Consider the following 26,768-nt stretch of genomic DNA (forward strand, 5'->3'; position numbering starts at 1 on the left):
TATCTGTTTGTAGTTTAGCTTCAAATATATGACTCTAAAATTCAGAATAGATACATCACTTGGTGTAGTTCAGATAATTGATTCATAAGTCAGCTACATCAGGCAGGTTTTGATGGTATCTTTATAAATAGGCCGGAGCTTTCAAATGCTTGATGGTATCTCTCATGCTGACATGAAAGGCATTTAGAGGTTGGAATATGCTACCGGTACAACTTGTATTCTAGATACAGTTCATGAGGCCTATTAACTTCCTATCGTACACGGAACAAAATATCACTGAAACTAATAAATTTAATGGTGATACAAGAAATGCTTTTATAACTGTGTTTTAAAGGAGCAGGGTGAGATAATGACTTTTATATTAGATACTTAGAAGTAAAAACACAAGCAATTTTAATGTTAAAAATAAAAGCAAAAGTAATAACAAAAGAAGAGGATTTAAAAAGTCCAGAGACATAGTCGCTGATGCACACGATCAAGATGTTTTCCTACTGGTTTATGAGTTAGACTGAGCCCTGCCTTTGCAAAGTTCACACACTCAGTCTGTCTTCATAATTCCAGATGCATGCATGCATCTTTTATCCTAAAACTGGGTAAAGGATTAGGATTTTCTGTAATGAGATATTTATCAAACAACTGTAAACATAAAAGTTTCCGGGCTAGAAGAATATATGAAACATTTGTTGGTAATTCTAAGCAGGTCCCCTGCATGCTATAAATTTCTTTATATTTTTCACTGTTACTGAGGCCAAGCAGTCTGTTCCCCACACTGTGCCATCATCTTCCCTCTGACTGTGTCCTAGTCTGACTTTCCAGTCAGCTCTCAAATCCATAGAGGATTTTTTTCACTGAGCTTGTAATACTTGCTGTAGGTGCTGCTCCCCCCCCCCAACACACACACTGTATTCTAAAAATAGGTACCCAACCCCTATCATCCTAGAAGATATCCATACTTCTTTGAAGGAAATTAGAATGTATCACTTCAAAATATGTCACTTTGGCAAATTAATTATTTTTAATTCAGGGCACTTAAGAAACAAGTGAAAGGACAGTCAGGCCTTCCTTTTTCTGTCAAAGAAGTTCCTTAGCAAATATAATCTAAAAGTCCACAACAGGAAACACACTGGGGAGAATCCCTTCCAGTGCCTCCAATGTGCAAGGTGTTATTTTCAGAAGGAGAAACTCTCGGAGCATAAACCACAAAATTACATGAAGGGCTGGGAGCAGGTCTTCAGGTACTCGGTGTTCCAGGAGACCTTCGGCTGGAGGACGGAGCTGTAGTGGCACCTGGCATCCCACATGGAGAAGAAAGACGCCCGACAAGTGTTCCTCCTGCCCCCAGCAGTTTACGAAGAGGGCCTTGCAGAGTCCCAAGATCAAGCTTCACCGAGCTGCCAAGCCCCACGTCTGTCCCCCCTCCCACCCCCGCACCAAGTGCTTCATGTCCCAAGGGAGTTGCAGCTGCTGGAGGCTTTTGAGCTCCCTGTGGAGAAGCTGTTCTTGTGCAAGGAATGGGGGCACCAGCCTGGAACAGAGACAGCCTGCACAGGAAGGAGAGGCCATCTGTGTGTGAGTTCTGCAGCCACAACTTTACCTGGGAGGCTGATCTCAATCTGCACCTACGAATGCACATGGGCAAGAAGGCCTTCCAGGGCCACCTCTGTGGCAAGACCCTCTGTACCCAAGCCAACCTGGACAAGCACAACCATACCCACACGGGTGAGGCCTTTCAGGGGTGAGCTCTGCAAGCAGCCCTTCCCCTAAGAGTTCCAGCTGAAGTCGGTGGCCAGCAGCCACCAAGAGTGTCAGCCCCACTTCTGCCAGCAGCTGGGAGTGCCCATCCGAGGGCCCAAGGCGGTGCAGAAGTCCAAGTGCACTGAGCGGGGCTATTGACAGGTGCACCTGAAGAGTCGCATGGATATTCATGACCGGATGGAGAACTGCAGCCCACGGGGCAGCATAAGCCCTGGAACCAGCTCGCTGAGGACGATATGAAGATGATGGTGGCTATACTCCAGCCGCCTGGAGAGCTGGAGCTGGACTCCGCCAAGGTCATCCTTAAGTCCCTGCCCGGGACGGCCTGGCCTCACAGTTCTCGGGTCAGAGATAGTGCGGTGGTGGAAAGCTTTGCAAGCTCAGGGGGCAGGCGGCCCTCGTTCATCACCTCTATCCTCCTAGAGTACTGTGACGCAGAGCCCCTCCACCCCACCACAGCCTGCCTGGCCCTAGACCCCAATAAACCACACCACTTTGGACTGGGTGTGTGTTGGGGTGGTGGGGGTTGGTGACAAAGAGTCGTTGTTCCATGAATGCTTCTCTGGTGATCTTCGCAACTTTGCTCAAAAGATCTGCTCAAAAATTCCATAACGCTCATTTAAAATAGCTCAGAATCTTTCTCCCCGGGCATTCCTGCCATGTGCCTGTCCTTTTTGGCAGACTAACTTTTTTCTCTGTAATCCTTATGGATTCATCTTTATCCAACATCCTCTCTAATTACATATTTGGTTTATCACTGTGTCTTCCCACTGAAATATAAGCTTTATGAAGGTATGGAGTTTTATGTTTTGTTTGCTGCTCTCGCTCTAAAGCTTAGAACAAAGCCTAGCCCATAACAGATTATTGATCAACATTATTTTATTTGTTTTTAAAGTGAATATATGTGTAGGTTTCACACGTACTAGGACCTAGAGGTTCACCAGTTCCTAGACGAGTACCTTGACATAAAGGTCATTAGCTGCACAAGGAGAAAGACAGTGAGTTACATAAGCAACGGCACATTTTTTTTTTTAAGATTTTATTTTTTGAGAGAGAGAGTTCACAATCGAGGGTAGGGAGAGGGACCCAGGGATCAGGGATCAGGACCTGCGCTTAAGGCAGATTCTTAACCAACTGAGCCACCCAGGGGCCCCAGAAACTGCAAATTTTAGATAAAGAATAGATTCCATGCATGAGCGGATCTCTCACATAGTAATACAAAACTCTTGTCGTCTCTTAAATTCCTATTTGATTGAGGTCATAGCTGGGGTTACCATGGATATACCTGCAAGAAGGAATTGTGTCGTCTGTAGTACAGAAGAGGGAGGATTGAGAAAAGAGGCACCATGACATTTGACATCTGGTATCAAAGACCTCGCTGTCGTCGGAAGCCCTTAGAACTGATGGAGTCGCTGTTGCTGGCGACGAGCCTTCTCGAGGTCCATTTCAACACGGAATTACATAGGAAGAGTCACCAGTTTGGAATCCACAAAACACTAAAAAGTGATTTCTACTAAAATCTCTCACATAAGTGCCTGCAGATAAAATGCATTCAAATTTCATTCCGTGAGTGTGTTACAGGCTCCAACTGTGTGCCAGGCAGTGTGGTTAAGTCCTGTGGAAGTGGTAATGAACAGGACACACAAGTAATCCACGTCTTGGAGCTTGAAGTCATGGGACATGGGAGTAGTCATCTCCTAAAGACTGAATATTCCTTCTGTTGTTTATAATAATTGCATATTCTTATTATTGTTTATAAAGTTACACTTATGTTTAATTGGCAAATTGGTTTCCAGATTGTTTGGAAAGGACCACAGGGGACGTTTCCAAAATGATGGAAATGCTCTTAATCAGGATTTGATGGCAGTTACACAGATGAATACCTTTGTTAAAATTCACAGAACCAGGGCTCCTGCGTGGCTCAATAGATTAAAACCTCTGCCTTCAGCTCAGGTCATGGTCCTGGGGTCCTGGGATCGAGCCCCACATCAGGCTCTCTGCTCGACGGGGAGCCTGCTTCCTCCTCTCTCTCTCCCTATCTCCTCTGCCTACTTGTAATCTCTATCTGTCAAATAAATAAATAAAGGGCACCTGGGTGGCTCAGTGGGTTAAGCCGCTGCCTTCGGCTCAGGTCATGATCTCAGGGTCCTGGGATCGAGTCCTGCATCGGGCTCTCTGCTCAGCAGGAAGCCTGCTTCCTCCTCTCTCTCTCTCTCTGCCTGCCTCTCTGCCTACTTGTGATCTCTCTCTGTCAACTAAATAAATAAAATCTTTTAAAAAAATAAATAAATAAATAAATAAATAAAAATCTTTAAAAAATATTTTAAAATTCACAGAACTGTGTACTTAAAATATAGGCATTTTATTATATGTATATTATCTTGATCAAATATACAAAAAGTACATATTCTTTATTTTTTTCCAAATTATAAACATAGCACGTTCTTGTGGAAAATTGGAAAAAGAAAATCCACCTGTAAAATCGAAAATCTATGTGATTAATAATCTTTGGGATTTGACTTAGATTAAAAAATAAAGATCTATAAGATCTTAATAATAAGGGTAAACTGCTGAGGTTTTTGTAATTCATAGATAATCCATATAATCCCTAATTTTTTACTGTAAATCAGCTCAATAAACTCTTTCAACATTTGTAAATTTAAAATAATCTTTAGGGGCACCTGGCTGGCTAAATTGGTTAAGCATCTGCCTTCAGCTGAGGTCACAATCCCAGGGTCCTGGGATAGAACCCTGCATCAGGCTCCCTGCTCAGTGGGGAGCCTGCTTCTCCTTCTCCCTCTGCCTCCTTCTCCCCCTGCTTGTCCTCTCTCACATACTCTCTCTCTGTTAAATAATTAAATAAAATATAAAAAAAAATAAAAACAATAATCTTTGTCTTTTAATTACAAAAGTGATTAATGTTCATTTATAGGAAATTTGAAAAACACAAAGAGATAGTCATCGAAGAGCTAAGTCATTGAAGAGCTAATAATCATTTGGTATATTCCTTTGTAACCCTTTTTCTGTGATACATTTGTACATAAAGTCATACCTACCTGCGCTTTTGTATCTTGCTTTTATTTTTATTACCAAAACACAGGCATCTCCCTGTATAATTCAAAACCATTTGGAGAAATGATTTAACATGTGTATAGAATTTTCAGTAGTATTGAGGGAGGAGGTGGAGAGAGATGTTTAGAACCAACTACATTTATTCGTGAATTCTAGCTCAGGCAATAACCGGCCTTTGATCTAGATTAATCTTTTTAATTCTGTGCAGGTGTGTAAAAGATGTAAGCCATGTAAAATAGGATAACAATATCTTCTTTGTAGTGCATTTCCTATCTTTTTATAAAATATGTTTATGCCGTCTAGCACTGTGCTACATACCTAGCATATACTCAAAAAAATGATTATATAGTCCACATAACTATTTTTTCTACTGTAACTAGCTTGACCATATTCTTAGACAATAGTGTTACCGAAATTTTTTCTCTGCTTTAACAAAGTCTACTTGAAATAATTTGTTTTTCTGATTATTCACAGCCTAGATTTCTACAAGTATCACTTTAGTCATTGGTAATAAATAATATCACATATATCATTCTATGCATATAATTAAACCTACCACAATTGCTTTTATATTATAGCCTTCTATTTCCTAAATTCTTAATTTCAATTATTCTGTATTTATTAGAACTGAAATTTTGATAATTTTTAAATAACACTAATTGTGAATATTTTTTCAGAACACTTGCATATCTGGAAATATCTTTCTTTTGCCTTCACATTTTAACTAGAATTCAGCTGTCTTTTTAACTAGAATTTTGCCAGTTACCCTCAAAACTCTTTAGAAGTTTTACTTTTCTTTAAGTAACTTCTGTTTATATAATTACAAAGAAATTTAAGTCAGCTGAGTTTTTTCAATTAATTTTTACATGCTTTTACTTTCTGAGAGACTAGTATATGTATCTTTTTCTTCTTCTTTTTTTTTAAGATTTTATTTATTTATTTGACAGACAGACAGAGATCACAAGTAGGCAGAGAAGCAGGCAGAGAGAGAGAGGGAAGCAGGCTCCCCACCGAGCAGAGAACCCGATGCAGGCTCGATCCCAGGACCCTGAGATCATGACCTGAGCCAAAGGCAGAGGCTTAACCCACTGAGCCACCCAAGTGCCCCTGTATCTTTTTCTTAAAACACACCGACTCATATTTGAGATGTAGAATTTTATCTGTTTGTACTACCAGGATAAGGATTATTGCTTCTGTGGATTTCTAAGTTTATAGTCCAGGAATAAGTATTATCTACTATAATGACTATTATTTTAATTATATTCTTCACATCTATAATATTTACATTATATGCTTTTTAATACATTCATTCATTTGTCCTTCTTCGTGGTCTTAAAAACCTTCTCTTGTTTTACATCAATGCCATTTAAATGATGTTCTGAAATGCCGATTCGACGCTTCCTTACCAAAAATGCAGATTTTAAAGTCTGCTCTAGACTTTCTATTCTAGTTCTATTCTAATTTTTATTTTTAAAATTATTTCTAGATATATACTTTCCCCCTTCCAATTAATATTGCTATGTTTTTGTCTTAAGGAACATTTTCAAAAGTCCATTATTTTTAATGTATATGTGTGGTAGGGGGATTTGTTTGTTTGAATTCTCTTGATCCCTATAAAAAGAAAGATGCTCTGTGGTCTGATTTGCCAACATATGGTGCACCTATCTTCTCCTTATCTTACAACCCTCTTAATTATTATTTTGGGAAGGGAATGGTGTAGCTCTCTTTCTCGAGTCTCAACTCCAGGAGTCTGGCTATTGTGCCCAACTCAGCATAATTTCTATACATAATCAGGATTGATTTAGTTGGCCATGAGAGGTGGTTCCCAAACTTGCCATCATCATATGTAGTGAGTCACAGGACACAAATTATTTTGTTTTTGTTTTCCTTTTAAACAAATACAACATGCGAATCATAGTAAATCAAATCTCTGAGCCTCCGCCCTAACATTTCCAGCAACCAAATCTCTACTTCTCTCTGTTTTTGCCTTTACCCATAAACACTGTCCTGGCCAAGAAGCAGTTTGCCACTCCCACTCTTCTTACTCTTCTGCCTGTGAATGTTTAAAGGAAAAGGAGGTGTTGGTAGAGGGTCCTGAGTGAGAGAAATTAAGGAATGTGGCTATTTCAGAGAACCATGTTCATGGAAGGAAGAGAAGATGGCCAGTTTTCCAATTATGCAAAGCTGTGTATAAGCTTTCTTAAGGAAAGGGCAGCATATTGTAGCTATCTGTACCAGGCAAATGATGCATTTTCAGTAAAGAAGGTAGAACAAACATAAACTATGATTTTTCCCTCATTTCAGTTCTCAGTTCACTTAGTGAAACACTGAGCTTCTGCTGATTTCTGTTATATGAAATTTCAATGCTATTATAAACTATCATTATTCTAATTAAAATTAGAATTTCAATAGAAAATTGGAAAGTGACAGATTCAGTCATCCTAACTAGTCAATGTCTCAGTGAAATCCTCATGACTAAAAAATATATGCCAATGTGTACAAATCAAAGTTTTTTCATAGATATTCCTTACTAGTGGTTCTCTAAAGGTAAAATAAAATTACTAAAGCTAGGTTGTTTTATATTTTCCTTATAGGGGAAATTCAATTTGCTTAAAGATATTCAGTAAAAGAGCATAATCAAAGTTCTGCACTTATCTTCCCTCATTTTCCCTCAACAACCTCTGGTGAGTGTCCTCTACTAGATAATTGACACAGCCACGGGTGTTAAAGAAAAAAAAGTAATATAAGCATTTGCTGTTCTAGTCCCGATTCTTAGAAGACTGAGAGTCACAAACCAACATATTTATCTCAACAAGACAAAATGTGGTAGGAGAAAATAGATTTTTTCAAAATATCTTTTTTTAATTTTATATATAGTTTCTAAGTTGGCATGTTAGTCACTGTTATAAAATAAGATACCCAAAGAACATATATTTTGTTTTTGGTAAAAAATTCTCCTTCTGTGAACTTTCCTCCTAGTTCAATTTTCTAATACTTTATAGAGGTCCACTAATTCTTCTTCAAATTCTAATGTTTGCTGAGACAAATGGGAACATTATCTCATAGTATCTGTTGTATTTCCATTTCTTCCGAACTGTTCAATTTCATTTTTGTCTCATGCCCACTTATTTTAACTATAATGCTAAGCTGATAAGCAGCTATTCATGTTATATAGCTACAAACCAATTCTTTTAACACTTATATGCACCCAGTCATTCCCCATTTTATAATTGCACTATTTTTTTTCCTCTTCTAAAGGGATCCATCCTGGAATCTGTCCCCAATTTTATAATTTTGAATGCAACTTTTCTCACATATGTTAATCCTCCTTTTTAAAATTATTTTGCTATTTCCATTATTTCTTTGCCGTTATTTCACTTGATATTTTGTATTCCTTTGACTGAATGGGTTATTGGATTAAATAGTAACATACTTACATATACATATGATATACATGTAGTCTATCTATAGACATATACAGAAACACACATGTGCGTTAGTCTTACTCTATAAATATATTAAACTTTTAAAAAAATTTTACTAAAAAAATAAATTGTAATTTACAATGATCAAATTCCATAATTTTTTAACTACTTCTTAGCAGGTTTTGCTCAAAATCGCTCTTATTGTGGAGAATATTGCATAAGTAAAACATAGACTTCTTTTTGTCTAGGCCTTAAAATATTCTGATAAAATCAACCAACTGGTTATTTTTTAAATAATTGTTGTTTGAATGAATTAAACATTCTACCTCCAATTCAACCCCAAAATTTTAACCCCCAAATGTGCTTATGTGTAGAACCATACTCAAATTATGCAAAACTGAATAATTTATTACCTTGAAAGTAAACTTATTTCTGCAAAAAATACCAGTCTAATTTTATATGTGTTTGAATGTTTCCAAGTGTCTAGTTATTAAGTAGTCATCTTTGGTCCTATAAAATGGTCTGAATACTACGGAGGTAACTCACAGTCATGCTTTCATATCATGGCAAGTAATTTGATCTCTTATTCATCTTCAGTGTTCTGTTTTTTGTTTTCTTTTTTTTTTAATTTTTTATGCTTAGTGGTTCCAGGATTACTAAATGTTGGTGAAATTCCACATTGCAACAGCACTTTACAGTCCGCTAATTTCCTCCTTAGAGGAACTTGGGTTTCCATTAGTAAAAGTAAACTTAAATTGTATCTTTATCCAAAAGAAAGAAAAACAATCTGTTTGGTATACATTTGAAAATTATGATGACCTTCTTCTTTGATTTAAAATAATATATTGTCATTATAAAGTATATTTCCAATTTATAGTGTGTCTTTTTTTTTTCTTTGGGAATTTAAAATACTTTCAATAATTTGGGCTTTGCGTGATTCCCCCAGAATTGTAGAGTATGACTGATAACTGCCTTTAGAATCTCTAATAGCTAAATTACAATTATTATGCAAAGTCCTACAATAGACAGTTATATGGATTATTAAATGACTTTGCCTTTTTTGCAAACTATAATCATTTTCCTTTATTAGCTGAAGGATTTCATAATTTAAGGAAGATGAGAAACCTATAAGTCACGCTTTCAAATAAGGAACATGGATATTGCAAACATTAAATTCCCCCATAAAAATGTTAAGGCATCATTAAACTAGGTTCAGATTAATACAATTCAGTCAACTCTAGATAGATATCTCCCATAATAAGCTGAAACAATACCTAGTGATCTAAGATGTAAAATATTTTACTACAGCCAATTTATAAACCTATAAAACATACAGGTATCATTCAACCCCTTTATTAATAGTGCATGCCTTGTATTAAATCAAAACCATTTTAAAGGCCCCTCCCTTTTGGCATTCCCTTCCTCTGCTGTTGCCCCTCATTATGTGTTATCTCACTGAAGCTCATCCAAAGTGAATGACAGCATCCTTTTACTAGAAGCAGCATAGGCAATTCCCAGCCTAGTGATACAGCTTAACTATCTCCAAGATTTATAGACACACTTGCTATCCTCAACCTACAATATTCTATGGTCTAATGTTGATGTATTTGTTTCTCTGTAAGCAGATGTGGTTTTCTCACTTTGGAAAACTGTAATTTATTATTTTTTTAAGTTTTTGCAAGTTGCTTTACATGTGAATTACATTCCCAAGAAAAAAACTAACAGTGGGAAAACTTTGGATTCTGGACTGTTTTGAAGCTGTTTGGAAGAGTCCTTTTTCACCATTTTTCCCCAAGAAGAAAGCCAAATCTTTTGTATGATCTGAATTACCAAAAGTTTTAATAAATTGTCTGTTCTGATGATCCATTATTGTTTAACAACCTGAAAGCAATGGTTTAACAAAACCCAAACAATGACGATATTAATTATTCTCACAAATCTGCAGTTGGGCCTAATTCTGTGGGCTACTAACTCATCTCTGCTCTATTTGGCATCAGCTAGTCCAAGGTTAGATGCTAGAATCACCTGAAGATTTGCTCATATGCTGGGTGGCTCTGTGGTTACTAATCCCAGGTGGTATCTCCAGTTAGATGCCTTTAGGGCAGCCTGATTCAGACTTGTTGACTCGTGGCTCCCAAAGCTGAGTCCCAGGGAGGCACAGATGGGACAGCTGAGAACAGTTGACACAGGAACAGATGGGAGCTCTAGCACCTTTCCCAATCTGGTCTCCTAAGTCCTACCCATTACTTCCACCTTATTCTGTTTGTTAAAAGAGAGTCAACAAGGGTGATCCATAATCATGGAGAGGGGAATTGGACTTAACCTGTTGATAGAAGTGTCAAAAAATGTGTGAACATGTTTTAAAACTGTCACAGCATAAATGGGGAAATTAATCCAGTACTTTTAAGTATCACTCTGGAAAATAATCAAGTGTGCATTTCCTTTTTTTTTTTTTTTAAGATTTTTTATTTATTTACTTGACAGACAGAGATCACAAGTAGGCAGAGAGGCAGGCAGAGAGAGAGAGGAGGAAGCAGGCTCCCTGCAGACAAGAGAGCCCGATGTGGGGCTCAATCCCAGAACCCTGGGATCATGACCTGAGGCAAAGGCAGAGGCTTTAACCCACTGAGCCACGCAGGTGCCCCAAGTGTGCATTTCTAAAGTTGCTTCACAGAAACCACACTTAAAATGTACATTTTTTAAATGTAAAACTGTTTTTTTTTCCCCAGGTTAAGGTAAATTGAAAAGTAAAGCTGTAATATGATAGTTTAATATGCATATATATATAGTAAAATGGCTGCCAAAATCAAACTGCAATCAAGTTAATTAGCACATCACCTCACATAGTTATCTTTTGTGCGCCTGCATGCGTGTATGAGAATGTCTGTCTGCATTACTCTGTTCCATTGACTCATAACAAGATGTGTCATCCAAGTCATCCTGACAAAAAAATCAAGGTATAATAAATGAAATTTTAAAATATATACAAATATTAGTATCCTTAACAGAGGAATTTTGAACTCTGACTCATCACAGACACGTATGCATGGATTAAGCTATTAAAGAATTTTCATACCATTTTGACATTAGAGTTCTTGCATATAACATTAATTAATAGGTTGTTTTTCACACAAAATCATCCTAAAAGAATATTTCTTAAACTGGGAAAATAATTTTAAAGAATGAAGCTCAAATCTTTAAAACAGAGATTACCCAAAAGAATAAGGAGAAAAAAAAAAACAAAAACATTAAGGCCTAATGGTTAAACTGATATGTATATATTGACATATATACTTATACATATAATGTTATTGAATATTGAGGCTATAAAAGAGTAATACAATCCCTGTAAATAATTGACCAAATATATTGTATCACTGAATTTGCTAAATAACATTACACAATAAAAACTTTATTTCTTGTGACACCTGGGTGGCTCAGTCACTAAGTGTCTGACTTTCACTGAGGTCATGATTCCAGGATCCTGGGATCGAGCCCTGCATCGGTCTCCCTGATTAGTGGGAATCCTGCTTCTCCCTCTCCCACTCCCCCTGCTAGTGTTCCCATTCTCGCTGTGTCTCTCTCTGTCAAATAAATAAATAAAATCTTTGGGAAAAAAGCTTATTTCTCATTGACATAGCAATCTAATCTGAATGTTCCGAATTGATAAAAAGCGTTCCTAAGCTTGAGATATTAGTGCCAGCCATAAGAGGACTGGGCCTCGTTACAGGGAGGTTACCAAGAAATTCATTGTCCCATTTGCCAGAGCTTCGAGGTGTATACTTGGTTATCTACCCTTTGTATGTTAGAAAAGGTGGCACATGGTACAGATTTCTATGCAGCCATCAGTGGTTTTGCCAGTTGGTCTGAGATCAGTGTAAAGTAAAAGTGGAAGACGGTGACAAGAAAAACTAGAGAAAAATTGTGTGAATGGATCTCCTGGAGAGAGCATAAAATAGACATATATTTGTGTATCATGCTACTGCCCATCAGAGAGCATCCACCGATGAGAACTCACTTTGCAACCAAGTGGACAGAATGACCTGTCCTGCAGATATCAACCTGCCTCTTTTCTTGGCCATCCTTGTGCTTACAAAATGGATCCAGGATAATAGTGGTCACAGTGGCATTCCACAGATGGAAGAGATGCCTGAGCTTATAATATGGGCTTTGCCTCTATATAGCTGATTGAGCACATTATTTCTAAGTTTCCAACCAGCCAGTGTTAGAAACGGAGCCTCTACCCTGGACATAGCATCACTTCTTTGGGGGCTGAGTGGGTGAATAACAGGAACCTAGTTAAATGCCGGCACTCTGATTCTACTCTTCCAGGATTCTATCACCTGCACTGATACAGAGGAGCACAGTTCAATGGCAGCATCCCCACTGCCAATTCTGACCTGTAAGTATAGCCACTGTTAAGCTTCTCAAAGTTGTCTGTGCCTCCTCACTTCCTTAGTAATGGTCCCAAGCAACACAGCAAGATGGCAGGTTCTTGGGTCAACCTACATCATATCAATTCTAACTCCCCTATCTTTATGAAAGTTCTGAACTATTTTGTATTCTACCACACGATGTCTTATTATTTCCACTACTTTTACTCTAGTGTGTCCAGGTTAGGCTCCTGAGGAACAGCCAAAGCTGCACCAATGAGCTCTAGGTTCACTCTTACAATGAGTAATCATGACTCATGGTAACACCACGTCAATGAATTCTCCCCTTTGCAGCAGAATCTTCTGTACCACCCTCTACTCAAGATTCTCTTCCACCTTTGCCCCCCAGGGTCCTGCCAATACATGCTAACCAACATATGTACCATTGCTTGTGCTCCCAGTTTAACTTCTCGGAGACCTAACCTTAATTTATCAGTGATTTGGCTGAAGTTAGGTCTAGGACCATGATGTGAAATGGAGCAAGGCCAACGGCCGTGGTACTGAAGTGCGGGGGGTAAAAGGTTGGTTTCTGAAGGAAACTGTACTCAAAGAAATCTGAGAAGGCCCAAATGTCTGTCTAATAAGGTGTTTCTTTCAGGGCAATAAGGTCTTCAAGGTTATATATTTAGCAAACAGCATTTATTTTTTTCTTTCCCTGTGATGTATGGATCTCTATGTGAACTAAAATCAACTGCTCTTTTTCATATGAAAAGCTGTATAAGTTAATTTCTCTATGATCATTACCCTTCTTAGCAAAGAATACAAGGAGAGGCAGAATTTTTCATCATCAGACCAAATACAGACTATACTTACAGGCAAGGAATTTAAATCTTCAAGGCCTAAGCTATAGGCAAAATAAGTAGTATGGGTAATAAGTAATATCCAGATGTAAGCAATATCAAGAACTCACTGAATTCCTGTAAAGGCATTTTCAAAATTAAATTCATGCATTTCTACTAAATTGTGAACTTCTAGAAATTTATAAATTCAGCACTGTAACACATTAACTATATGAAATATAATTACATACTTCAATCAAAAGAAATAAATAAAATAAAGGTCAACTGAGGCCTCTGAAATGGCAGTTTAATAACATTATTAAGCAGAGTTTATTTGGCAAGGCAAATCGGATAGCAATGCATCAGTAAGCTATAGCGAGTGCTATTCTGTGTCATAGAGAAAAAGGTTTCATGTGAAGCAGAGTATACAGACACAAACAACCAAAAAGGCAAACTGTGTATCTGAAAACAAAGCTATGGCTTATGTTCGGCCATTTCACTTCGCTAAGAGAATTATTTAAAAAAAAAAAAAAAAAAATCTGCATACAAAGGGTAAATTTCATGATCACGTGAATACTTGAAACTCTCTGATATAATAAATCCCCTAGGATAACACGTCTGCTAAACAGATTTCCGTCTCTTTCCGAATACATTATTGATCAATTTAGCCATTGATTTAGATCCACTGGGTCTTCTCTTTTCTTTGAGTTTGAAGTTTGTCAGGATGTCCTTGATAATCCTGATAAACATCATTTCTACCTCCAGAGACTGCTCTGCTGCAGATAATTCACAGAACTGGCATCGGTTATCCAATGCCAGCTTCTGCCCTTCTTCCCAGCCAACCTCTCGTACATGACAGAGATCTTGCTTGTTACCAACCAAAAGCACGGCTGATTCCACAGCTCTGAAATACAGAACACAACTCTGGCAAGATTATTTTGCATCTTTTTTTTCTCATTAAGTGTATATCAAAACGAATTACGGACCAAAAAAAAAAAAAAAACATATAGATAGATAGAGTGTGTGTGTGTGTGTGTGTGTGCGCACACACACATGAGTTTGTGTTCCTTACAGTCTTATATATGTCTATGACACATATCCCCACTTACTTGCAAAAATTACTTTAGATAGAACGTAGTGTGAGACACAGAAGTGGCAAGACTCTTAAAGCATAGGATCTGCACTGATATAAAACTATTCTTGAATTACGGATCTGTTTACTAATAAGGCATGATTGTTACTCTTCCCACTTTCAATTTTCCTATATGTAAAACAATGGTAAAATAACGCTCATTACACAGAATTCTCATAGAGATTCAATTAAATGATGGATGTAAAAATACCTAGCACGGTGACCGCCAACAAAAGATGCTTACCAAGTATTATTTTTCATTTCCTTATCAATTGAAAGAGAAGGACTAACTAATGTCTCTTTGCTGAATAGTTACTGTAATTTAACAATTTAGATATGATTTCCCCAGAGAAAATGTTACTCATTACTCACTACTGTTTGTTCTTTGTTAATATCCATTATACCATACCCTAGAGAAAAATGTTATGGTCTCAGGACCTTGTAGAATTTTTCTATTTATTTAAGCAATACATTTCTTTGTTAAGATAATGTCTTCAGCAAATATCAATGTATTCTCCTTTTATAGTGACACATTTCTAAAACAGAATTTTCTTTGAAGGCTATAGTAAGACAACTAGTCCTCAAATGCCATGGAACTCTGCCAAGTTATCCACTTGAGGGGAAGTATGGACAAATGCAGTATTCAACTCTATCTGAAGAGATACTGTATTTATATTCTGCTCAAAGCTAGCTTCATTCACATGATGATGTGAGTGGTGAGGGGAAAAAAAAGCACAGTATGTAGACTTTTCAGAGTATTAATATCTTTTTCTGTGTAATTCAGAAAATTATGATAAAGGATTAATGGGAAAGAGTAAGTGAAATATTTTGAAGACTGAGTCACAAATATCAGATGCAATTTAAAAAAAAACAGTAACATATTTTGTTATTCTATCTATAGACTGAGAACCGGAAATGCTGAAAAATACTTAGTACATTAATAAAATTGCCTGGAAAATATCAAGTATAGGTGTTTTCACTTTTATGTTTTTGATTATTCTTAAGTGACTCTTTTGATTTGGAGGAATAGCAAAAGAAGTTTATTACTATAATTTATCTAAATCATGCTACTTAAATGAGGTATTTAATGTTTAAAACAATGGAGTTCAAAAAAATCTGTAATATTAAAGGAAATCAGAGCTGTGAGGTATGTTGGTAAAATCACATCTTTTTCTTTACCATGTTTCTACCAGTTTTATAATCAGAAAAATTATGTCTAGAGATTAAAGTGTTTTTCCTAAGGTCAATCAGATATAAACAGGAATGTATGCTGATTGACTCCAGGAAATACCCTTGATCAATTATTATCCATGTTTTCTTGATAGGGGGCATTAAAATAGATGTAAAACACATATACACATTTTCAGAACTAATACTGTGTTTCTTGATTCTCAGATTAGAATGTTATTTCAAACTCTCAGGGAAAATCTGATCCAGAGCACAAAGAATCTTTTGTAGCAGCATCTTGAACAAACATCAATATTTTAAATGCAAAAGGCTAAAACAAAAAATAAGGAAAGCTAAGTGGGAAATTCATATGGTTAAACTTACACCTACTAATACAAGAAGGGTTTAAGAGACCGTTCTGTCTTCCTTCAAGCTACTTGTGTCAAAACAATTACAATGGGAAATCATTGATCAGCTCTTTATTTTAGGAGGTGAAAGAAAAATGTATTCTCACACTTAGAAATTATAATGGTTTGACTCTTCAGTCTATTTTGCTTTGATAGATTGAACAACACAATGACTAGGAATTGGATGCCAAATGTAATAAATTTGGATTTATTTAGTATCCTTAACATTTCTGTGGGAATGAAAAGAAAAGGTTGCAAAGTGAACTGTCTTGTATACAGAGGACCGGGGTTTTGCAAGTGAGTGTCATGTTAACAATAGAATCTGTCTTGTAAAATAGCCATTTACTCAGAGCAAGTAACTGTTTATGTCAGCCAGGATATAAAGTATTCTCATCTTATTCCTTTTACTACATGTGTAACTCCTGTGGAATGGAAGGTGAATTGTTCAGGGCTGTTAAATTTTGTAATTGGAAGGCTGTATTAAACTCTTCCTAATGATGCTTATAGCTATACGATGATTTACTCAAAAGAAAGGAGAGAGGAATGAAGAATATCTTACCTTTTACAATGACTAGTTTGTGGCTCCCGAATTCTGTAGATCAGTGCTTTTGCAAAAGCAAATGAGGACCTGTCACTGATGTCATACACAATAACAAACCCATCTGCCCAGTGCAGCTCACTTGTGAGGGAAAATTTTGCTTTCTGTGGCTGAAAACAAATCAAGCACATTGAAACTGGTAGTACAGTCCACCTGCATTTTACACCTTAGACAATTAATTAATGGAAAGCCCATTTCACCTAAAAGAGACATTAATAAGCCAAAGACTGATGATCTTTTCTAAAATGTAGTTTCCTTCATTCTCTCTTCCTTACCACTCTTTCTTTAATTAAAAGTGATTAAATGCTTAAAATAAAGAGAAAGTACAATAAAGTTTTATTATCTATCTCATTTGCAACTTTTCTTTAAGAAAATATCTTAAATTTTTTGAAAGTTGGATAAGCTGTAATAAGTGCCCTTTGAATTAATATTGTTAATATTGTTAATACTGATATTGTTAGAATATCATTTTGAAAAGAGAAAATATTTTCTAGTATTAGCAAAGGGATTATCTACTGATTTTTGATACTAGATTTAAATCAGAGGAAAAAAAAACGGTAAGGTTTAGCTAAGAACATTAAAGGGATGTTTTACATAACTAAATGAATCTGTGTCCTGGAGTTGTTTTATTTATTTTTTTATATATTTTTTAAAGATTTTATTTATTTGACAGAGAGACACAGCAAGAGAGGGAACACAAGCAGGGGGTGGGAGAGGGAGAAGCAGGCTTCCCACTGAGCAGGAAGCCTGATGCAGGATTAGATTCCAGGACCCTGGGACCAGGACCTGAACCTAAGGCAGATGCTCCCGCGGAGCAGGGAGCCGAAGCCCAGGACCATGGGATTGTGACCTGAGCCAAAGGCGGATGCTTAACCAACTGAGCCACCCAAGCGCACCTAAACTATTAACTTCTAATAGCTATATTGTGAAATCCTAGAAATATAAATGCAGTCTGATATCACTATTTGAAAGATATTTGTACTATGGTAATTTTTGTCATAACTTTACAGAGAAACTAGATAATGGAATTTATAATATTAAAAATAATCTCTTAAAACTTTAATTAAATTTGAGAATAAATTTCAGTTTTAAGATTGGCAACTTTATTTTCACTTACTCTTCTCCAGTCTTCTTCAAATCATGATTGAAAAAATAAAATAAAAGCATATTTTGTTTTACTTACTTGAGAACAAGGATCGTATATTTCTAGATTCAGTTGCTTCCCTTCCAAATACAAATGCTTGCTATAGATAGATTCTGCAAAATATGCATATATTTGTTGCAGTATGGAAATACTCCAGAATAAAAAAAAAAGGAACTCATATTTGAATCACAATCTTGCAAATGCAATTGGTTATCTTCTAATAGAATAGTACAGTGGCTTTTTTTAAAATGTTAGTGGTTAAATACATGTATTTGTTTTATTTGTTCATATATATGTGTATATGCATATGTGTGTGTACATATATATATATATTTCTTACAAATAAAATTCACCACCATATCTTTTCAACTACATGCTATTGTGCTTATATACTTATCTCCCATCCTATAACTGTGGATGAGTTATCTGTGTTTCTAAGGTCAGTGCATTCATCCCCCACGTCAATCACTCCTGCCTCTTTAAAATGTTTCCTTCATATGGTTTTCAAAACAACATATTTCCCTGTTTTTTTTTCTTTGTTCCTTGTTGCTCGGTATTAATCTTTTTTATTTTTCCCCAACATATCTTCTCCCTCTCCAAACATAGGTCCAATTTATGGATCTCTTCTCTATCTAGACTCCCTTGCTAATCTCATTCAGAGTTCTATAGAACAATTTTTGCTAAGGAACCCAATTTATATCGGTACATAGACCACTTCCTTGAACTTCAGATGCAAACAACTCTTGCAATCGCACATCTCCCTTTAAACACCAACAGACATCTCAACCTGAAACACTCAAAAATGAATCTCAGATCTCCCTAAAAAGACTGTATCTTCCACAGTTTTCCATTCATTAAATGACATACCCATAACTCCAGCTGATCGGGTTAAAAGCTTTAAGTCCCCCTTGATCCTGTCTTTATCTTACCTTCCATATTCATCCTATTAAAAATTCCTTTTTATCCTATCTTTAAAGCATATTTTGAATTTGTCTGTTCTCATCATCTCTATTGTTAGCATATCATTATATTTTGTTTAGATTATTACAAAACCCCTCCTATTTCATCGCTCTGCTTTACCCCTCTCTGAATTCCCTTCTCATGCTTACTCTATTCTCAACAGGGGAGCAAAAGGGAACCTTGTACCCAAATCATATCACTTGTCTGATCAAATCTCTCCAAATGGCCCCCCATCTCACTTGGATAAAGCAAAGCCTTTAAAATGGCTAAGAATGGTCCTCATTGTCTAGTCCCCCATGACTTCTCTGGCTATTCCTCTTGAATTTTTCCCACCTAAGCTACACCATCCCCCATACCATTCCTCAACGTTTTCAGAAATTTCCTGCCTCAGAATTTTGATAATTGTTCCTCCTGCCTGCACATAACCCCACAGATATCTTCATGGCTCAGTTTTCACCACCTTTTATGTCTCTGTCCAAATGTCACCTTCTCAGAGAAGTCTACCCTAACTGCCCAATTTTAAATGGCCACATACCATACTAGTGCCATTCCCCCGTGCTGTTTTCTTTTTCTTCATAGCATTTATCATGTGACATAACTTAATTTTTTAAATTGACCCTCCCTTCTGGAATCTAAATGTTATGGAGGCTTAGATAATTGTCTTTTTTTTGTTCTCTGCTATAGCTTCTCTACCTAGAAGAGTAACTGCGACATGGTAGGTGCTCAATAAATATTTGTTAAATGAACAAAAGACTACCTTTCTGTAACTCTTCCTCCGGGATTTAATTTAAGACTTACTTCTCTCGGGATGCCTAGGTGACTCAGTTGGTTAAGTGGCTGCCTTCGGCTCAGGTCATGATCCCAGCATCCTGGGATCGAGTCCCACATTGGGCTCCTTGCTTGGCAGGGAGCCTGCTTCTCCCTCTGCCTCTGTCTACCACTCTGTCTACCTGTGCTCGCTCTCGCTTCTCTCTCTATGACAAATAAATAAATAAAATCTTTAAAAAAAAAAAAAAAAAAAGACTTACTTCTCTCCAAAATGGTTTACTGACAAAAATGTGTGTCTCACTCTGGCAATGTAACCCATAGTTTAAAAGATGTAGCAAGCATTTGGGAAACTAACTTAAGTGGGTTAGGGATGAATATTAAAATCCTTCTAGGTTACATTTAATAAAATCTGTTATAGTTTAATTAAACTTGAAAGTACATTTTCAGACAGTTCCTTCTAACTTCATAGGTTTACTACTGACTGTGAACCATAAAAGTTCCTTCTAGAAATTTAAAAACATCTACTCTCAATTTAAAAACTGCCAGCAGGGGTCACAAACTCTTAACTTTTTAGAATTTTATTATTTTTCCTTTCTGGTCTTCACTTACAAGATGAGGTCATTTTTTTCTGTTTTGTCCTTATGCAAGAATAACCTTTTGTTCATCTGATTATCTTTTCAAAATGTCTCCAAGTCTTATTTTTTTAATGAAAATGTACCAGCCAAAATTGTATATACTTCATTTGTTTACATACCTATATCTTATTAAAGATCGATGGGACATTTTGTTGTTGCTGCTGTTATTTTTAGGTGTGGTTTTATTTATGTTATATTTTGCTTTGTTTTGTTTTCTGGAACATTTTTTCATGCCTGACTCCTACTTTGTGTTATATATATATATACATATATATATATATTTTTAAAAGATTTTATTTACTTATTTGACAGAGAGAAATCACAAGTAGGCAGGGAGGCAGGCAGAGAAAGAGGGGGAAGCAGACTCCCTGCTGACCAGAAAGCCCGATGCAGGGCTCGAACCCAGGACCCTGAGATCATGACCTGAGCTGAAGGCAGAGACTTTAACCCACTGAGCCACTCAGGAGCCCCTATTTTGTGTTATATTGACTGAAGTTTTTGACCTGAGAAATGAAACAATAGGAATTTCTCTTTCTATGTATTTCTTTTTAAATCATTTTCCAAGCACTTTCCCTAACATATTCACAATGTTTTATTACTGAAATAGTATCTTAGATACATACAGAAAGCAATACAATACTTTAAAGTTATTTTTTAAAGTCTCTAGAAATGTTACCTCATGAATGAAGGCACTAAAAAATATTTTTAGTGGAGGGAATTATTTCTCATGGAAAAATACACTTGCAATGATAACTTCCTATTACTCGAGGAATTATTAAACAAAAAAATCAAAATCATTCCCCTTTTTCCTAACTCTTTTTTTTTTAAAGATTTTATTTCTTTATTTGACATCTCTCAGAGATCACAAGTAGGCAGAGAGGCAGGTGGGGGGATGGTGGAAGCAGGCTCCCTGCTGACCAGAAAGCCCCATGTGGGTCTCGCTCCCAGGACCCTGAGATCATGACCTGAGCTGAAGGCAGAGGTTTAACCCACTGAGCCACCCAGGCTTCCCATCCCTTTTTCCCAATTCTCATGTTTGTTTGTTTTTAATAAATCTGTTGTTCTTATTTAAAACACTTTTCCCTCATGCCTTAAGTCAGGTGAGATATTAGTATCATTATATTGATTAATTGCTGAGCCAAAAATATACTCAAACTCTGGCAAAATTCCTCACTTTTATTAATGCCCCACTGTGGTATTTCCCATATGTCATGCTAATTCTGATCAAAATGAATTTAGAGCAGAGTTAGTAAAATGCTTCTAAGATTATATTAAGGTGTTCTGGCACCTGTTTTGAATTTCTCTGAAACTTAGATAAGCCACCTAGATAATTATGATATGATCTTTAATCAAGGCATAATTTTCCTGTTATTTTCACACAGTTTTACAATTAAAATAAGCTTTATTTTGTAGTTCTAGTACTTTTATAATTAATTTGTCCTTATCTTTCAACAGATGTTTATTTAATTTCAGAACTGTTTTATAGTTTACAAAATTATTCATACTCACATGCTTTACAATATTGGGGGAGGGGAATCTCAGTTTCAATGTTCTTCTAGTTCTAGCCTGAAACAAACAGCCTTTCTAATCCATCTCACTTAACATCAAGTTGGGTGAATTTTATCATATAAGAACATTCAATTCAAGTACCTATTTTGGCATTTCCAACCAGAACCTGTATAAATATGTTGCATAAAATTGCAACAATGGAAAATTCTATCAAAATGCTTCAGTGATCTTAATTGCGGTTTAATTAAAATGCTGACATTTTAAAGGTGAAAAAAAAGTCTTGAGTGGTAACTTACCAAAATTAGAGGCATATTCTCCAATGAATCGCTTGGTAAGAAACCTTACTGTGAGGGCTGCAAAACAAACATGCTGGACTTAGGGATTTTTTTCTGTTTTAGGGCACAGACAACTTAGCTATGTACTTAAGATTTTATCTTTCAGCTCAAAAATTACCAAGCATTAATGCAGACCTTAAAGCTTTATTAAATTCTATTCTAAATAATAGTCAGCAAGATTTTCACTGTACAACCATAAAGATTAAAAGACTAGAAAGAAAGTGATCTGCCTATTCAAAACACTATGTAATTAATTTATGAATGCGAACAGGTAAAGCAGCTTACTTTATGTAATAGAGACAGAGTTCTCATTAAGTTTGAGATTCAAGAACTATAACATCTCTTTATATTCTTGATTGCATTAAATCTGGCTCCAAGGTGCTGCGTGCTAATAGTGACAAAGACAAGACCAAGCATTTATAGCTGGTTGTGAAGATACTGGGACTTCAAACTCCAGGACACCCAGAAAAGGACCTCTAGTGTCAGTTCATCTTGTTCCAGCTCCTGGGTCTGGCCAGATGTATGGCTCAGGAAGTTCAGATAGCTCTGTTGGTGGTGTCCTGACCATCATGATGGAACCAAAAACGAAATCCAGTGAAATAAAACAAATCCAGAGCTCCCAAAGTCAGGGCACCTGTTGCTCAGTCCCCAGGCATCTATAAAGCCATGCCCATCCTTAGTTTTTTCACTCTAATAATGTTGCATTTAAAAAATAATCCAAGCCACTGGACAACAGTAAATGCCTGGGCGGGCTCAGTTTCTTAAGCATCCGACTTCAGCTCAGGTCATGACCTTGGGCTCCTGGGATGGAGCCCAGAGCCGGGCTCCACGCACAGCGGAGTCTGCTTGACCCTTTCCTTCTCCCTCTGCCCCTCCCTCTGCTCATGCTCTCTCTTTAATTAATTAATTAATTAAAAATCTTTTTAAAAATCCACAAATCTCCATGAACTTTCCTCCACCCTTAGTCTCAGAGCAGAAGAATCAGTTCAAGACCATTGTTTGGCTACTTGTGGATGTGAGGGCCGGTGCGGTGGAGTGACAAGTAGGGGGACAGTGATGGAGGGATTTACTATTATTCCTGTGAATTTTAAAAAGGTATAAATTAACACATATCTTTCTCAAACTGTCTATAAATTCTATAAATATACAGTTAATTGTATTATTTACTCATAAAAATGAAAATTCCTAATGAAAAGTAATATGGATAATTATATAGCTGTGTCTATCTATTAGGTCAATATATTTCTCTCTCTCTTTCTCCTCTCTGAACCATGATGCCATAGGAAACAACACCACTCACCAGATTTGCCTGTTCCTTCACCACCCAAGACAGCAAGTTTCACATCATTCATCTTGTCTTTCTGCTCCTGTCTTCTGGAGCTATACTGACTTGAGTCCAGCATGCGCTTTTTAAAATACTTTTTATTAATGCTGCTATCATTTCTCTAAGGCCAACTCCGCCCCATAGTCCTATCATCCAATAATAACTTTAAAAAATGTTTTCCTGGAGTCTTTTTAAACATATTTAGCTAAGAAAAAAAAAACAGTGCAGTTACTGTTTAGACTTAAAGTCTTCTTAAGTCAGTAGTTAAGAATTTCTAGACTAAGCTAAGAAAGCTTAGCTCCCAATCCTCTATTTTTATGTACACAGAATCTTCCTTTCCTTAGGATGTAGAAAAATGATTTCATTAAGAAAGCTTTTAGAAGATGAGTATACATTCCTGTAAATCTACTTAGATTGGATCAGTTTTGATTTTTCTATTAATACGTGAGCCTACAGCTTCTTGGGCTTCTTCTGTGAAAGACAAGGGGAATAAGTTCACTCAGTCATGAAAATAAATGAGAGAAGGAAGAGGATGACTACCTCAAATGTCTTAGTTTAGGGTTGACAACAGGGCACACAAATATCCAGCCCATGTTTTGGGGCTCATGTGAGTCATGTGAGGCTCTGAATGAGTTATGTGGACACAAAGGGTTTTACATTGTCTTTCCTGATAAACAATTCCTCTCTCTTTTTTAAATTTTATACCAATAGACAACAGTGAGTTTTCGGAGAAAAAAAAAAAATGAACCAAGCAGCTTCATTTTGCTTAAAAAGCAATAAACAGAAACCTACATTTCCTTCTAGAGTACTTAATAATTAGGAAGAACAGAAATTCAAAAAAAGGAATAAGATTTGGAAGGGGTATTGTGATATACTTTACTCCTGCTATGACCTAAAGAGATAAATTTAATATGCTATGACCTAAAGAGATAAATTTAATATGCAAAATGATGGGTCTTTCATACTTTTAACCACTTTTCCCTACCACAAATCCCTGTATTACTTTCTTCCCTTTCTCTTTCCCCATTTGTATATGTATGAATTGGATGGTTGAGAAAAAAGTACAACAACAAATACAAGAATTCAATCTTATCTACTCAATTTTGAGGCCCCGGTAAGGGAGTTCCATTTCTAAACTGGGTTGATCACAGGTATATAACATGATTTTTTAAAATGCATTTATTTAACAAATGTTGAGTAACTGCCACTTTTTGTTGAAGCTATGTTAGGTTTACAAGATCAACAATTATAAAGAACTTTTTGGCCTTAATGAAGCTACAGTATACTATGATAAAAAATGAAACAATTATAATTATAATAAACATGATCACGGCTAAAATAGGGCTCTAACCAAAGGCTGGGGAAAACTGTGCAGTGGATGGAAAGGACTTCAAAAAGTAGATAAAGCTTGAAACAAAAGCAGAAGCTTGAAATCCAACAGAAGAAAGAAAGAGTGATTGGGGATTAGGGAGATGTATCTATTCCAAAAGAAGAAATATTTTCTGTAAAGAAAAAAAAAAAGGCAAAAGAATGTATGGCAAATGGCAAATTGTGAGATCAACAAAGTAACAGCTGAAACAAAATTTTCATTTCATTACAAAGTATAAAAAAACTTTTAAACGAGCTATGTTCTCTTTAACCCATGCACCTATATTAAAAGAAACAAGTAATTATTTTTTATTAAAAAATTAAAAGTTTGCCAGGGCATCTGGATGGCTCAGTAGGTTAAGCGTTTGCCTTTGGCTCAGGTCATGATCCCAGGATCCTGGGATCAAATCCCCCATCCAGCTCCCTGCTCAGAGGGAAGCCTTCTTCTCCCTCTCCTTCCACACCCCCACGCCCCGCTTATGCTCGCTCTCTCTCTCAAAAAAATAAATAAAATCTTTTTTTAAAAAGGAAGTTTACCAGATGATTTATTATACTATGGAACTGGATGTTTCCCCATCTATTTGGAGAAATTCTATTCTTATCTTCTTAAGAAAGTTCTGATCACTGCCTTTAGGAAGTTTAGTGTATCTACGGATAGGAAGGAAAAACTTACTAACTTCATGGTACGCATGATATTGAAAACAGTATATAGATGGTTATCAAAATACCTCCATTCTTACACCATATCCTCCTCCTTTCCACTTCTACTGAATTCCAAAAATAATCTGACCAAAAAATCAGCCTATTGTTGGAGGAGAGTGAAGTTATAAACCAGAGTAGAGAGAATATAACTATGTACATACTTTTCTAAGAAACAGAGTATCTATATCTGTTTGTGGCCTCAGGTAAAGTGTGCTAAAATATTAATATTCTGATAGACATATTACTTATACTACCTAGAATCCTCTCCCTTTTCCCTAAGTATATATTTACTCACAACCAAAACAAAATTAGTGTATTACTTTATTCATTTATTGAATGAAAAAAATCATTGAGTGTCTAACATGGACTTGACTTATTTTTAGTGCTAAAAACATATTCGTGAACAAAATACTTGTAGATTCTGGTCATAGGTGATGGACATTAAAATAAAAAAATAAGCAGCTAATTACACATCAGGTGTTAATTAATTCTATAATATTAATGTTTAATTTTTGTTTTTCCGAGGTCAGGTTAACAAGCCCTTCTCAGCTAATCTCATTTCCCTGTAATTTCTGTTAGAATAGATGCAGAGTTTCTCCCAGATTCAGAAGGGTGAATTAAATAAAATCTCTAAAAAAAGAGAATATCTTTGTTCCATTCTTCTACTCTAGAACCTTGAAAAGATGGGCTACTTCCCATCTCATTTTCTGTGTCTATCATAATCTAAACAATGATTTGTCTCCCTCCCTATCCCATCTTGTTTCATGGATTCTTCTCCTACCCACTTAAGCCCCCATGTTGCATCACCACTTCCTCATATCAGGGAGATCATAATCTAAACAAGACACGAAGGGTACACATGTACAAATAGTAAACAAATCATATAAATACAATGTTATTTATTAATATAGATTCCCAGGGCCTAAGTATATTAGCAAATCAAATCCAGAAATGTTATTTAAAGAGCCAATTGTCATGAACTAGTAGAATGACAAGTTGATTGAATAATAGGAAATTTGGTAGAATTTTCCAATACACTGCACCAAGGTAAAAGAGAAAAACTATATGAATAATATGCAACCTAAAGCATTTTATGGAATTTAACAGCCACTTAAACAAACAAAGAGAGAGGCCTGGGTGGCCCAGTCAGTTAGAGAGCTCCCATTTGGGCAGGGAGCAGCAGAGGGGGAGGGACAGACTCTCAAGCAAACTAAGATTCTCCCACATAGGGCTCAACATGGGGCTTGATCTCACA

The 26,768-nt window shown here is 36.2% G+C and overlaps 1 protein-coding gene across 1 annotated transcript; it reads right to left on the reverse strand.

The window, feature by feature from the left end:
* Nucleotides 1–13,754: 13,754 nt before the first annotated feature.
* On the reverse strand, nt 13,755–23,522 carry RERGL (RERG like). The gene is made up of 5 exons (XM_044227146.1): nt 23,420–23,522; nt 22,081–22,137; nt 17,952–18,025; nt 16,730–16,878; nt 13,755–14,368 (listed from the first exon to the last, which is right to left on the reverse strand). The coding sequence occupies exons 1-5, from the start codon at nt 23,520–23,522 to the stop codon at nt 14,086–14,088; spliced, it is 666 nt and encodes a 221-aa protein (XP_044083081.1). The 3' UTR covers nt 13,755–14,085.
* Nucleotides 23,523–26,768: the final 3,246 nt, after the last annotated feature.

The sequence above is a fragment of the Neovison vison genome, chromosome 12, assembly GCF_020171115.1.
Source record: "Neovison vison isolate M4711 chromosome 12, ASM_NN_V1, whole genome shotgun sequence".
NCBI classification, from domain to species: domain Eukaryota; kingdom Metazoa; phylum Chordata; class Mammalia; order Carnivora; family Mustelidae; genus Neogale; species Neogale vison.

What these genes read in the sequence shown, in the direction of transcription:
- RERGL (XM_044227146.1), bottom strand. Translation starts at nt 23,522, where the DNA reads ATGCTGGACTCAAGTCAGTATAGCTCCAGAAGACAGGAGCAGAAAGAC. An exon ending in TGAAGGAACAGGCAAATCTG is followed by an intron (nt 22,138 to 23,419) that starts GTGAGTGGTGTT and finishes TTTGTTTTGCAG; the next exon opens with CCCTCACAGTAAGGTTTCTT. An exon ending in TATACGATCCTTGTTCTCAA is followed by an intron (nt 16,879 to 17,951) that starts GTAAGTAAAACA and finishes ATTTGTTTTCAG; the next exon opens with CCACAGAAAGCAAAATTTTC.